This window comes from Neolamprologus brichardi, chromosome 12 (assembly GCF_056152115.1).
Source record: "Neolamprologus brichardi isolate AB-2024 chromosome 12, ASM5615211v1, whole genome shotgun sequence".
Classification (NCBI taxonomy): Eukaryota; Metazoa; Chordata; class Actinopteri; order Cichliformes; family Cichlidae; genus Neolamprologus; species Neolamprologus brichardi.
In genome coordinates, this window is record NC_142115.1 from 26,736,077 (window position 1) to 26,751,280 (window position 15,204).

At 40.6% G+C, this 15,204-nt stretch overlaps 2 protein-coding genes and 1 pseudogene across 3 annotated transcripts; all 3 read right to left on the reverse strand.

Annotated features, from left to right (window-relative positions):
- Positions 1–8: 8 nt before the first annotated feature.
- On the reverse strand, positions 9–3,770 carry kgd4 (alpha-ketoglutarate dehydrogenase subunit 4). Its single transcript, XM_006789895.2, has 5 exons — positions 3,455–3,770; positions 3,109–3,194; positions 1,247–1,310; positions 919–1,121; positions 9–568 (listed from the first exon to the last, which is right to left on the reverse strand). Exons 2-5 carry the CDS (start codon positions 3,160–3,162, stop codon positions 551–553), a joined length of 339 nt encoding a protein of 112 aa, XP_006789958.2. The 5' UTR covers positions 3,163–3,194; positions 3,455–3,770; the 3' UTR covers positions 9–550.
- A 1,204-nt stretch (positions 3,771–4,974) lies between these two features.
- LOC102792863 (betaine--homocysteine S-methyltransferase 1-like) lies at positions 4,975–8,848 on the reverse strand. Its single transcript, XM_006789894.3, has 8 exons — positions 8,742–8,848; positions 7,585–7,717; positions 7,306–7,418; positions 6,990–7,181; positions 6,699–6,846; positions 5,987–6,169; positions 5,566–5,794; positions 4,975–5,449 (listed from the first exon to the last, which is right to left on the reverse strand). The coding sequence occupies exons 1-8, from the start codon at positions 8,757–8,759 to the stop codon at positions 5,272–5,274; spliced, it is 1,194 nt and encodes a 397-aa protein (XP_006789957.2). The 5' UTR covers positions 8,760–8,848; the 3' UTR covers positions 4,975–5,271.
- A 352-nt stretch (positions 8,849–9,200) lies between these two features.
- Positions 9,201–11,710, reverse strand: LOC102795550 (betaine--homocysteine S-methyltransferase 1-like; annotated as a pseudogene). Its single transcript, XR_015719855.1, has 7 exons — positions 11,514–11,710; positions 10,756–11,066; positions 10,523–10,670; positions 10,371–10,444; positions 9,961–10,061; positions 9,639–9,867; positions 9,201–9,555 (listed from the first exon to the last, which is right to left on the reverse strand). The product of XR_015719855.1 is annotated as a betaine--homocysteine S-methyltransferase 1-like (transcript).
- Between the last annotated feature and the right edge of the window lie 3,494 nt (positions 11,711–15,204).

Genomic DNA, 15,204 nt, shown 5'->3' on the forward strand with positions numbered 1-15,204 from the left:
CAATAAAATAAGCCAACATTATTTTAATCATTTAAATCCAGCCGTTCACATGAACTCAATGTAATTTCATGCAGCATTGTTGCCTCAACTACCTCACCAGCTCTTTAGCTCCAAAAACCATCAGTTCAAGTGCAGCGAGAGACATGGAAAGTCCGATTTCCTTCTGTATACTAGAGCCTCCTGTTTGGATTTTAGTCAGCAGGTAAAATTAGATAAATTGGATGAGAAAAAAAAAAGATGAGTTGATGATTTTTAAACTAAAATTGATTAAAAACAAATCTTTGAGAAAAATATGCAATGCCAGGTGAATAAAGACAAACCAAGGAGCTAGTGTGCCTTTGCAGCGTGTTTTACAGTGAACATCTCTGTTTGTATGGAGTTCATATACACTTAAACAACTAACAATCAACATATATACATTTTAACAGGATCCATGTAATACTTTATTCTACATGTGGCATCGGGTTCTCTTGTGCTGAGGAACAGGATTAAAGACATACTGATCTTCAACATATAAGGACTTTGGCTGCAGTGATGGCGTCACTTCATGTCACTCTGGTCCACCGCGCTGTGGCAAAGAAATGATATAGAATACAAATAAACACAAATACCAGCCAAAATATATACTTAAATACTCAAAACTTTTAGATTCTACTTTCAGTTTCTATAGCTACTTATGCACCAGCAACAAGTTACAGTAAGTTTTCCTAAGTTCTCAATCAGTCCATACACTTAACCTTTGTACTTTTGAATCCTACTGCTACAAGTTTATGATCAGTCAAAGGTGGGTCATATACTGTTGCCAACTTTGCTTGACATTTGACATTTTTCCATCTCTTTTGTTATTCCACTCTGCTCAATTTTAAAGAACCAAGTAGTTCTGTGTAAAAACTCTGGGTACAGTTAAGATTGCCTCACCTGGATGTAATCCATCTCATCTGCTGTTAACGGTCTCCTGCGGTACCTTGCAGGAAGTAGCTGAATAGAGGCCAGTGTGTCTGGCGTGCCTGGGATTGGTTTTAAAGGTGCATGCGGTCTTGATAACTGAGGCGATACTGCAGCTAAAGTGGGAGCATTATGTTGAGGAAGGTTTACTGCTAATGTTTTCAATGCCTCCTGGGCTGGAGGACGAAAAGAAAAAGAGTAACGTAATGAAATAATCACCAGGGAAGGCATTGTTAACAATTACATTTGTGATAAATGTGAACCTAAAAGAACACATTAATTCAGCTGGGAAAAGGCTCACCATTAGGTCTGGGCAGGCCTTGTCTGTTGGGGAATTTGATCAGGGGAGTATGAGGCCGTATTGCCTGAGAAAACACAAAATCAAACAGCAGTCAGTTAAAGGGTAGGCATCCTGACATGACAACAAATGGACAGTAGTTTTTTTTGTCTCCCACACATGCTAAAACAGAGTGAATAAGCTTTAAAACAAACACAGCTGCTAGAAAAATATGATGAACACCACTAGGGTGAATTAAAATTTTTATTTATGTATGGTATGACCTGTGACTTTTGATAGGAATATACCACAAAACATACAACAGAGCAAACATTATACAAAATACAAGTGCATCTAACACAGTGGTTCCCAAACGTTTTTTGCTGGGCCCCCCTTTGTTTTACAAGAAAAATGTTTGCGCCCCCCGCACAAACACATCCTCCAACCACACACACCCATATTTTGTTTTCAAACTCCATTGCGGTTTATTTCACACCTCAATCAATTAGTAAACAAATAGGCAAATACAAGAAATCTGCAATAAATTACAGGTAGTAATAAAATAATCTCCAAACTCTTTTACGCTACGTCCACACCTACACTGGTATTTTTGAAAATGCAGCTGTTTCTATGCGTTTAGACCTATTCGTCCACATGTAAACGGCGTTTCGAATCACCGAAAATCTCCGCCTCTGCCTATGGTGTGATTATTTTACGTGTCGTTGTTTTTTTCCTGTGAAATAATATTCAACATTGCTATCAATACATTTCTCAAAAAATTCCTCTCTGTGCAAAATGGGTTCAAAAACATAAACAACTTTGGGATACTGTTAGTCCGTGATTTGAACCAGGGAAACAAATCGTGGCAGGATCGCTCTAACTTTACTGTATAAAGAGCTAATATCTCCAAAATGTCAGGAGTAGTTATTTATTCCAAGAAGTGTTTGTGAACTAAAAATCAAGAATGTGGGATACTGTTTGTCCGTGATTTGAAGAGCCCAGCACGTGCTCCCAACGCAAGGGAAACTAATTCTGTCGCAGAGACCTACCTCGGCACTTGTGCCTGTGAAGCCAAAGGGAAGACATGCTTCACCATATTTCCTAGTCTTTGTCTTGGAATGAAGTTGGTTTGGAAACATATTTGGCGATGCTTCATCTCCTGCTTTGCATTTGTGTGGGAGCCCCGTCAAAAACCTGTCAATTATGCTAGCAGTGTCCAAGCGTTCTCTTTTTCTTTTCATTTTTCGGCCTAACTGCAGCTAAAATGCAGTAATTCTGATCCGCATTAGTTATGAAAGAACAGACAAGCAGTCATCACAAACGTACTGTTACAAACATTTATTCGGTACAAATAGCATAAATTTAGTGGCTAAATGCAAATTAAATAATTGTAAAGACTATTTCTGTTTTCCTGACATCACAGACCGCTCATATCCTCCAGTAATTGAAAAACGATTAAAAATAGTCTATTAGTAGGAAATAAGCACAGCTGGTACAGTTCCTCAATACTCTGCTGGGCTACTGTGGTACAAAGATCTGTCTTTAACCGACATATAGGCCTCCCTGTGCACCGTTTTATGCTATACTCAGCCATAGCAAGACTGACAACTAAAACAACTAATATTACACCTATCTTAAGTTTTAATTAATTGATTAAAAGGCCCCTATCACAACGTGACTAAACGATATTGATGTGTCCTGTGCGGTTCATGAACAAGGACACTAACAAGGGTATGACGGGTCTTTGCCACCTCAAGAGGCCGCAAGATATAAAGTAGTTTACTGCTCGGAACAGCGGGGAAAGCATCGTTTTACTTTATAAGCTCTAAATCAGGAGGCAACACAAACAAACCCAGAGAAATTAACATTTAAGTAGTTAACGTTACCTGAACAACTCGAGCGACGGGAGCTGCCATTTTGGAGCTGACTTTACTCCCCATGACGACCTCTCGGGTTTACTTCCGGTTTGAAGCTGCAGAAAGAAAGAAAAACACGCAAAAACACCACATGATGGCGCTATCGACGGCGAGCCCGTAAGACAGAAAGGGTTCAGCGAATGACATTATAACAACGGTGCAGGAGGTAATGTGAAAGTCATAGTAGACAAATAGCAATACATGTTTGTGGGAAGAGTGTTTAATTTTTAGGTAAGATTTGGTCGTTAAAATACATTTTGAGTGGAAGGTTGAAGTGCATTAGCGATAAATGCACTGTTATCATGCTACACCTTACCTCTAGCCGTCTCTTTAACCCTCTGTCTATGATAGCAGGTGGCCGGTAGATTGTTGTCAGCGACTGTCCTGTTAGGTCAGGCCATGTTACAGTCTTCGTTAGCCGTCTCCTGTAAAAAAAACATGAAAAACTGTATCACTAAAAACCTCCAGCCTGCTCTAAAGTAAAATTATCCGATCTCTGATAAGGCCCAGAACACCATTACTGTTGTCAAAGCGACAAAATTGATTGAATATTGTCGTATGACAAGGGAAATGTCAACACAAGGCTCCTGTTAGGTAACGGCAAAATATCTATCTTTAATTTCACACTCCCTTGAAGAAAACGGATAACCTCGTCACGTGGGCTGTGCTCGCTCAATCACAAGCGAGATAAGGAACAGAGCTCTTTTATTTGTGAAAATATGTCACCAGGAGCAATATCGCTTTTTCCTTCGTGCCGCGTTGCACATACTGTAGTATTTGTAGTATAATATCTATATAAAAGCCAGATTACACAGCAATTAGGTTATTAATATTGCTGTTCCTTAATAGTTGGGGCTCATAAGAGAGGAAAACCCAGCACATATTGGGTATGTGACTTTTTTTCCCTCTCTTCTCATATATGTCTCAGCAGTTCTCTTAGTAAAACGTTTTAACATTTTTCATTATAGGCCTTCTGGAAAACAATGTGCAAATGCTGTTAAAACCACAGGCATCTGGTTTAGAATGCAGACTTTCTGATGATGGGAAAACATAAATAATAGCTTGTAATGGGGTAAATAGACAAATTCATGTTGATTAAATCTCAGTAGATTGTTGATATGTTTCTTCTTTTTCTTTTGACTGCAACCTTTAGGGGTCACAACAGCAGATTATCTCACTCCATATCACCCTATCCCCAGCATTCTCCTCCGTTGCGCTTACCCTCTGCATAACATCCTTCATTATAGTCAGAAATGCATGTTTTCTCTATGGGCTGCCTCTTTTCCTCTTGCCTGGCAGCTCCATATTCAATATCCTTTTTCCATGTCTGTATATATATATAGATATATATATATATGAAGAAAATAACACTGTCAGATCCTATTTTCCAATTAAGCTTTGTCAAATTAATTAATGGGAAAGATGAGAACAGTTTAATGATGGGTAATAAAAACCATGTCCAATTCTTGAAACTGTGTGTGAGACTAGGAAGTTTCCAATCCTTTCTGGTATGTTCTAAAGTCATCTTGTGCTTACTGTAGACATATACTCAGGTGTTATGTTGGTAAACATTAACTATGCTTTCAGTAACAGGCCTACAGTTAATCAGAGAGTTCAACTGAGTTCACTGTTTATTCTCATTGCAGGAATAAACCATAGATAGCATAAATCTCACTAATTTTAGCCTTATTATTTAATGACAGGTCTTATAGCATTGAACAATGACTCTATTATAACACTTTTAACTCTGCTTTGCAGATTATTTGTGGATGCATAGACACAAGTAGTAGACACAGAATAAATGTGTACACCGCCCATCATCAGAAAGAAACTGAGAAGAAACAAACAATTTGTGTTTTATCTTTTTTATTAGATATTAAACAAAGTGGTCCATGGTCGGAGAAACCAAACTGGTCACTTTTACTGGGTTAACTGGGTCAGCTCCCACTTTTGAGACGCTGTGGCCCCAATTTTACAGTCTAAAGATACACATAACAGTGCTAATGTCACGACAACTGACACTATGTTTGTTAGATGAAGCACTGTATATAGATACTATGGACTGCTGCACATCAGTAGCTCTGTACGCAGCTGTTCCGTTTATGCCGGCTGCTGAGTCTGAAACAGACTGACTCAGTGGGTTTTTGATTTGTCGAACAGCTGTTCGAGTTCTTCTTTAGTGGTTGCCTCTTTCTGCTGCATCAGATCAGCATGGCCCTTGGTAACACCCCAAGAATCAGGGACAGACATGGAGGGACACTGGGGACGACCGGAGGCTGGCTTCAGGTTTTCCCAGTAATCCCGTCGGGCTCTAAAAGTCAACAGACATAAAAAAAACAAGAGTGATTACTGGTAGTAAACAGCGAATATGTCATATTTCACAAAGTACTTTTAAGTATTAGAATTAATAGTTGCTTCTGTTCTGACCTGGCTCTGACCCAAGGCTTGGTGTGCATTTCCAGACCAGCACCCCAGGAGCCATGTTTCTCTGATGCACTTGGAAGGAGGCCTCTCTCAGGTGCCAGTTCCTCTGCTATAGCCCTAATGTGATAAGCCTCAAAGCCACAGCAGCCACCAATGAAGCGAATGCCAGCATTGTAAGCTTCTCTGGCATACTTGTGCATGTCCCAGCGAGTCAGAATCCTGGGCTCCAGGCCTGAAAGAGAAAAAAAGTTTTTTTATGCGCATTTAAATTACAGTTTTGTAGTTTGTGGTAAAAGCTTGCTGTTCTGTGTTGGCTGGCTGAATGCAGTGTAGCATATTCACCAGCAGAGGGCATATATAAGGACAGTGCGTATCCAGAACAGTTGGAATGGCAGATTTATAATTCAAGACTTTATCTTGTTACCGAAGGGGAACTCTGGCAGGTCGATAAATCCCTGGCAGTTGCAGTCAGGAGTGTGGTATGCCAGCGGCTGAACCATGTAGTGAGCCTTCAGACCAGCCTTCACCACTCCCTCCTTCATCTGCTTCACGGTCTCCACACAGGTCATGGGGTCAAAGTGACAGTTGACTCCCACAATCTGGGCACCTGTAGAACAAAATACACCACATGCAGTAACATGAACTGTGTGTGAGAGTGTAAGAAAATGCATGGCTGACACCTAATCAACTGTGGTTTTCAGTTGTGGGTATAAGGTCTTTGAATGTATTTGTGTTTAGTGGGAACATTTTTGTGCATGTTACTGAATAAAATAACTATCGGCCACTGTTTTGGCCTGTACAGGCTCATCCCAGAAAAAAAAGGAAATCCTAACAGAAGAAAACCAAGTACAGGTATAATATGCCATTTTTATTCCTTATAAATTAGTTACACTATGGTGGCACAGATGCTGAAGTTTTGTTCATTTTTACTGTCCAATAAATTGCTGTCGGGCCAATAGTCACTCACTCTTGTCGTAGAAATACACCAAATGACCTCACATGAATGTAAAGTTATATAAACCTCAGTTGATAAGAAGTCTTGAACTTTTTAGTGTCTGATAAGGCTCACAGGGAGACAGTCTGTAATTCTTTTCTGCTGAAACAACATAAAAATTGACAAAGATAACTTGACTCACCAGCCTTCACCAGCCTGACTGCACACTCTCCGGGTGAGACACCGTGCATGTCCCCCTTTGGTCCAATACACAGAGAAGCAGCCACAGGCTTCCCTGTCTCCTTCATCACCTCCACAGCCCACACGGCCTCTTCAACATGCTCAAAGTACTAAAGGACAAAAGCATTGAAGCTCAAACAAAACTTCTCTCAACAAGTAAGAAACACTCAAAACTGGTTCAATGGCAGTTTTACACCTTTGGAATCCTCCAGAAAAAGTTTTTAAAAAGTGCCAAAGCATTCGGTGTAGCTACCTCAGCAATCAGGAAGTCCACATTTTTCTTGATGAACACATCCAACTGTTTTCTGAAGATGGCCTTCACATCTGCCTTGCTCTTGCAGCTCAGGTAAGATGGAGTTTGGGACACTCCTCCAGCAACAAGAGCATCACCCTCATTGGCAACCTCACGGGCTAAATCACAGGCAGCCTCATTGATCTGAGCTCCCTGTAGAATGAAGCAAAAAAACAAACAAAAACAACTAATAATCAAAGAGACTCTTCAAATACACATTTAAAATATTATGTTTTGATAAAGAATTAAACTTGCTGTAATTTCCCTTTTAACTTACAGTCAGTTTGAGGTTGTTGCCTCTGTTCTCAAGTTTGTCATCACTGGCGTAGAATGTAAAGGTCTGCATAATGTTGGACCCGGCTCTCAGGAACTCCCTGTGCAGCTGTCGCACTGAAAATCATCAAGAGGTTGCATCATAGGACAAACGCTGTGCCAAAGCAATCTAAAATGTAACATACACTGCCAGGTATTTACAGGGAGACCCATCAATGGATAATGGAAATCCCATTTTAAGATGTAACGGAGTGGCAGTTTTGGTACAGCAGTATGTTCTTACCTGCATCAGGGTACTGTACAGCAGCTTCAGGGGTCCATGGTCCGGCCTTCACGTACCCCCTCTTCTCCAGAGCAAACACAAATCCTCCATCACCAATCACCACCTCACCAGCATTGAGACGTTCAAGGATGCCCTGAGGAAACACAGGGATCCATGGACAAGCTTAACCTGTGCTCAGTGGATCATTTTTGCAAATATCACTGTGGAGCCAGTAAAGCCAAAGAAACTGCAAACTGTATATTTTAAAGAAACTTGTAATCGATATCAGCTCATACACAGTTAAATCAATCGTCTGTGCCTGTGGATTGCAGATTCCTATATCCTGTACCACATCTGTCTTCCCACGCTGGAAGTTTGTTTTTAAAGGTTTGTTCCTTTAAAAAGCTCAAAAAATCCTGTAAGAGTTGCAAAAATCAAAATCAAATAATGTTTTGAAGTAAGTCTTGTTATTTTTAATCTACAGGAAAAAGTCAAAACCTAGGGTAATATCAAAGGAGACTGCAAGTGAACTGAGCAAACACATTAAGTGTTCCTAATATAAGATGAATGCTTAATGAAGAAAATGTTTTTTATAATCCACATTTTATGAAATCTTATTTTTAAATGGCAAAAAATTGACTAATAAAACTATCTCATTAATTATGTGCTACTTTGCATAAATCCCTGCTACAGATTGAATAAACACCTAATTGTGCGTTTTGCACACATCTTTAGTCTAGCAATAGAAGCAAAATCGGCTAAAATATTAAAACTGACCAGTGGATAATATAAATATAAACATGCTTGCAGTGTGACACTCTAAGGTTTTTTTTTAAAGCTACCATTAATCCTTATACAAATTAAGAATGGAATAAATAAAATGAGCTTCATTGGTCTTTTTGTATGCTTAATAACATCAAGAAGGTTCAGTGGTCTGAGAAATGACCTGATGTTCTACACAGAATACACACCACTCAAAAAGACTACCATAAACATGCAGTATGTTACCCCAGCCTCACAACCTTTCACCCACATTTAACTTACAGCGTGAGATGGGAGCAGAAATCTCAGACAGAAATACGAACCCCACCGTGGATCATTATGATTGCTATTAGAATTTCACAAAACTAACTTCTCACAGCATAACCCCACCTCTGTACAAAAAAGTCTGCACATACCTTTTTTGCTGGTGCCATAATCTCACAGCTGTGTGGACCCCTGACTGCTCAGACCTCGAGATGCTGAAGTGACAGTAGAGTGGGGCAGAGGGCCAGATTAAATCTCTCTGAAGAAGGGGAGTGTTCTAAGTAAGAGCTGCTCTGATTGGCAAGGGAAAGGTTATGCAACTCTTTGAATGAGAGTATTGTGAATGTGCGATACTAGTTTGGTCCGGATTAGATGGTTCTTGGTGTTGTTGTTGGATTCCCTCCCAGTTTTTGGCCTTTTGTTTTCAACCTGATAGCAGTCAGGCATTAAAAGAAAAACAAAAAAACAGTCAAACACTAGATCACTTCACATATGCCTGCATGGGTGAAATTTGTAATAGACATTTTTGAGTAGTTTGATTTGTTGCAGCAGTCCAAGCACATGCTTCACAAAAACAACACGAAGCCATAAAGTGAAGTAAAAAACTCAGGTTTATTGTTTTGGGTTTTACAGTTTAACACTCTACAGTCGGAGCATTGCTGTTACAAGTGCTTTCTATCGTCTAACTGAACTGGGAAAGACCTCACACATTCCCCCCCCCCCTGTTGTTGACCGACTGGAGGGAAAGGTGCAATGATTGTGACTTTGTGATCTCATCCTCATGCAGTGGACTTGGACTTCTGCACCTCCAGCACATGCTTCATTTCCTGGCTGGTGGTGGCCTCTTTGTGCTGAAGCAGTTCAGCATCACCCTTGGTCACACCCCAGCCTTCTGGTGTGGACATGGATGCGGATTTGGGGCGACCGGATGCAGGCAAGATCTTCTCCCAGTATTCACGACGGGACCTAGAAAAAAAAGGGCAGGTTAGGAGACAGACACTAAAGAATTTTATTGCTACAATTGTGTGAAATCGTTTAAAATCTTTCACCTGGCTCTGACCCAAGGTTTGGTGTGCATCTCCAGACCACTACCCCACATTCCATGTTTCTCTGATCCAGCGGGTATCATGCCTCTTTCAGGGGCCAGTTCCTCTGCCAAAGCCCTGATGTGATAGGGCTCAAAACCACAGCAGCCACCAATGAATCGGATGCCAGCCTTGTATGCCTCCCTGGCATACTTATGCATGTCCCAGCGGGTTAGGATTCTGTGTTCCAGGGCTGAGAGGAGAGGGGATAAGAGGATGTGAAATGATGGCCACTGCAAGATAGCCTGCTTTTTTCTTTTTTAAATATGCACAAAAAATATGTTACCGAAGGGGAACTCTGGCAGATCAATGAATCCCTGACGGTTGCAGTCAGGAGTGCATGACTGCAACCATGTAGTGAGCCTTCAGACCAGCCTTCTCCACTCCCTGACCTGCTCTGCCACCTGAGCTACAGCCACCCAGGCTGTAGCTCAGGTGGCAGAGCAGGTCAGCCACTAACCAGAAGGTCGGTGGTTCGATCCCAGGCTGCTCCAGTCTGCATGACAAATATCCTTGGGCAAGATGCTAACCCCGTGTTGCTCTCCGATGCATCCATCGGAGTGTGAATGTGTATGAATGGTAGACTACTTAGCACTTAAAAAGTGATTGGGTGAATGAATTAGTTGTATGAAGCGCTTTGAGTGCTCAGACAGAGTAGAAAAGCGCTATATAAGAACAAGTCCATTTACCATTTACCTCTTTCATCAGCTTCATGGTCTCCAAACAGGTCATGGGGTCAAAGTGGCAGTTGACTCCCACAATTTGGGCACCTGCAAAACAAGGGGGGTTTGATTATTTTTGCCTTTAAGTAAAAGGAAGAAAAAGAAAACATATGACTATAAATTTGCGTACCAGCACCAGCCTGACTGCACACTCTCCAGGTGAGACACCATGCATGTCTCCCTTTGGTCCAATGCACAGAGAAGCAGCTACAGGCTTTCCGCTAGTCTTCAGCACCTGCACAGCCCACTCTGCCTCCTCAACATGCTCAAAGTACTGGAACGATAGCAAGAGAAGAGTTAGGCTTTATTTGCGCTGCTAGTAATTGCCGTTTTATGAGACTTAATCGGACATGACTCACCTCAGCAATGAGGAAATCCACATTCTTCCTCACAAACACGTCCAGCTGTTTCTTGAAAATTGCCCTCACTTCTGTCTCACTCTTGCAGCTCAGGTAGGATGGAGTTTGGGACACACCACCAGCCTTGTATGTTAAGATGTAACAGAGTAGCAGTTTTGGTACAATAGTATGTTCTTACCTGCATCAGGGTACTGTACAGAAGCTTCGGGGGTCCATGGTCCGGCCTTCACGTACCCCCGCTTCTCCAGAGCAAACACAAATCCTCCATCACCAATCACCACCTCACCAGCATTGAGACGTTCAAGGATGCCCTGTGGAAACAGTGGGATCCATGGACACGCTTAACCTGTGCTAGGTGGATCATTTTGACTATGGATTTTTGTACATTTATGGATGTGGAGTATCTTATTCTACATTTTTAAAAATAATGACAAAGAACACATAAAGATGGTTCCATACATAATGTACTGTGGTTGAGAAATTAGTTATCTCTGTGTGCAATGACAATTTTATGATTCTGTAAGTATTACTGTTTAAGTACAAAGATGTAAAGATAAAAAGCAATTTTTAGCTTGAGATTCTCCAGCACTGAGTGCTCCAGTCTGGATATTTCACAGACCACATGCTCACACATGCATGAAATATGCACTGGCAACATTTCCTTTAAAGCACCACAGTCCACTAACCAGCACTGCATATTGCGCTTGGTGTGTAAAACAACACACAGTGGAGCATAGTGTGTAGAGGGTTTATTTTACCTTCTTCACAGGTGCCATGTTCCCTGTTCTAGCTGCAGCACAAAGCACTTTGTAACAGCGAACCCCTCTTTAGGCCTGAAGAGTGCCTGAGATCCCTGCGTCACTCTTTTTATACTGTTGCAGGTCCAGGAGGATTTTAAGTTTGAACCAAATTCATGCCAAATTGCCTCATGTTTGTTTGGAAATTGCATAACAAAGTCAACAATTAGCTGGGTTGAGTAAAACAGGGAAAGAGAATGAAAGGGAAATCTGCCTGTGTAATGATTATAGCAGCAGGCTAAACATTCACATTAACTCACTCCGTTTGTCCCAAGCATTTCTTTTGTTCATGTTTTTATTTTTTTGCTTTTATTTTCCGCAGACTGCAGATCACGTAAGCGCGAGAGCATATGCCTATACTTCTGCTTTTGACATAATTTTTCTCAGGGTTTACCTTGAGCGTGTACATGTTTGCAACCTCATGTGTTTGTGTGAGTGTGCACATGTTTGTAACAGCATGCATTTGTGTCCTCAAAGACCTAGCTTTGGGATGTCACAAATTTTGTCTGTCCTGGTTTTTGGAAGCTTCACACATTTGAACATTTGTTAGTGCCGTTAGTGACTCACAACATATAGTACTGTAAATGTTTGCAGCTCAAGCCCCAGTGCAGTGCTCATGTAGACGTGCATGCATGCATGTATAGAACTACTATAGAACAACTAGTTTATGAAACAGTTTATTTCCATAAAGTGAGTGGGGAAATATTTTGATAATCATTGTCTAGAGATTCGATGACTTCTGGCACTTTAACAATAATAATGTAGTTATTTTTTCTGTTTTAGATCATGCAAATAAATAGGGAAATAACAGATTAATTGTATTTAGAATGATAATAGATTAGGTTGCTTTGATCATGCTGTCTGGAATGGAAAAAAGCTGATATTTGTGCAGATTTAAAACCGCTCCTACTTGTAGATCGTTTCATTTATCTGGGTTAACCATTAACACCTCATTTTCTTCACACGTCTTGATTTTTTCTATGTGCTGCACACAGACACATAAGAGTGTAGACGCACAGGCACACACACAGACACAGGGATATGGAGAAACTGACCTTCAGCAGAGTGGTGGTGTCGTGCTGTTAGATCTGGGTCTATCCAGTTTCAGGAGGAACATTACAGTGAGGCCTTCCCAAAGTGTTTATCAACAGAGTCAAAGTTCAGAGAACTACTTCCAAAATCTGTAGTTTATGGAATTTCATTAGCTTGTATTTTCTCTGCTTTTTATGCAAAAAATGAATCCCAGCAGCCATTTGAGAAACAGCTGTGCATTTTAAAGTAACCCCTTTTTCTTGTTGGTTTCAACTTAATGCCGTCGTGCTGAACCTTTTATTTACAGAAAGATTTTAGAGGTAATACAATTTTTTTCCAAATAATACATTTTGCTGGATTTGGGGGGCAATGTGTACTAAATGATACACAAAGTTGTATTGAACCTGTGGGCGTATTTTGGTAGGAGCTGCAAATAAATGTATGCATACCTCCCTGTTAGTCATCAGACTGAAGCTCATTTCTTCTCTAAGTCGTCTTATTTTGGGGGTTTAAAATGGCTATATTTAGAAAAAGCTTACCACAAGATGTAGAAGTTTGACTTGCAAAGACGACACCTAAATGAACCCTCTGAACTACTTCTCTCAGACACAAGACTTTAGGTACACTTTTATTGAACCTTAGTTCACGTGTTTGTATATTTGTGTCTAAGGCCAAAAATAATTTCAGTGCACTGCTGAGATACCGATTCAGGCAGCAGGTCTCCCAGCTGAAACCTTTAAATTTCTATGTACACGTGCACCAGAGAAAGTGCTGCTTACCGTGCCCACTGACTATGTAGCATAATATTTCAGGGACACATGAAGCTTGGAATAATTGCAAAACGTTTTGCATTCACCTGATTTTTCACATCTTATTTTTCTTTTCTCCTCCTCCTTATTAATTAAGGGGCTCCTGCTCTCTTCTCTTTCTTCATTTTTGATCCCATCCAAGAAGGGTTACAACAGCTACATCAAGCTTTACTAGTGATCTAAATTTCTAATGAATATCTATGATATCCAATTTCTTCTGAATTATTCCAGCTACCCCAGTCGGAGTATTGAACACTGACCAGCAGGTGAACAGACTAACATTGTCCTCTCGTAAACACAACTAGTTCTTTCAGGTTGAGGCTGAAACTGAGGCCATTCATGGAGTTTCTGTAACAGAAAGCTGACGGTGAAAGAGGGACCAGGGACTGATTGGTGAGTAGAGGGGAGGAACTCTTGACAGTTGGCTTGAGCTGGATGGGTTCAGAGGTGAGGAGAGGAGGTGAGTCTGAAGTGAGGCAAAAAAGGTCATATTTGATGTATGAGAGCTGACGAAGAGAGTGAACGAGCTTGGCTCATACTGATAAAACTGTGGTTAACTATTGACTCCTGACAAACTGATAACGTCTTGAATTTGTTACATGCTACTTTGGTCAGGTGGCCACACAAATATAAAAGAGAAAAGCTGACACAACACGGGAAAATGTTACTCTTGAGATGAGCGTTTGTTTTTGGAATGGCAACTGCAATATTGTAAGTTATGTTAATACTGTTTTTACACGCTGATTATTATTGATAATCTTGTTCTCCTTTTTTGGTCTACAAGTCATAGCACATTGATTATCTTCCTGCCAGTATTATCTGTGTTGTTTCACTATCTTGTAACTGGTTATTGAGGGACATCCTGCCTGTGCTGCTGTAAACCCCTGTTTACCTCCTCCCCTTCCTCTGGTCCAATCACAATTCAAGCTGAAGAAGAGATTGCATTGTGTTTAGTCATTAATGATTCTCATTCTACATTGTAACTCCACTTTTAGACACAAGAGGGCAGAAGGGTGCTCTTTTCTTGGTAACAGCATGGCCCAGTACTATATGAGAGGTTCTGATACAAGACACAAGAGGTCACTCAGTGTTTGCTCCATTTTAGAAAGATGTGAATATTATATTTTCCAGCTGAAAACTCTCAGGACAATTTGGACTTAAATGACAGTGTTTGTAAAACAGGGATTTTAGGGAATCCTGAAACTGTGAAACTCCACATGCCACGTCTGTGTGTATTTCTTATGGGAAAGCGGTGACAGAATTCAAGGGCCACCTTGACACTCAAGACAACTGTCTATTTTCCCACCATATTTACCTGTTCTTGCACCTGCTGATTATTAAAGGACCATGGGGAAGACTAAATTCATGATCCCTCCTATGCATAAGTCATAAGATTATAATGTCACCTGAGGTGCCATTTCTGCCAGTGTGGCAAACAGGTGCTGTCCCACATGCAGGTTTCGTAATACTGCATTGAATGTTCAGGATATTTTGCAGCAAAAGCAAAGTATGAGATCTAACTGGTAATGCATGTTGATAATTACGACGCTGTTATGAGGATCTGTTTTCTTTTCTTCTTCTTTTTCTTTTTTTTAAAAATCAAAACCAATATTTAATGGTTGTAATGGTTATACATGGTTAATTAAATTTCAACATCTATCTATCTATCTACAGGGTGGGCCATTTATATGGATACACCGTAATAAAATGGGAATGGTTGGTGATATTAAAGTCCTGTTTGTGGTACATTAGTATATGTGAGGGGGCAAACTCCTCAAGATGGGTGGTGACCATGGTGGCCATTTAGAAGT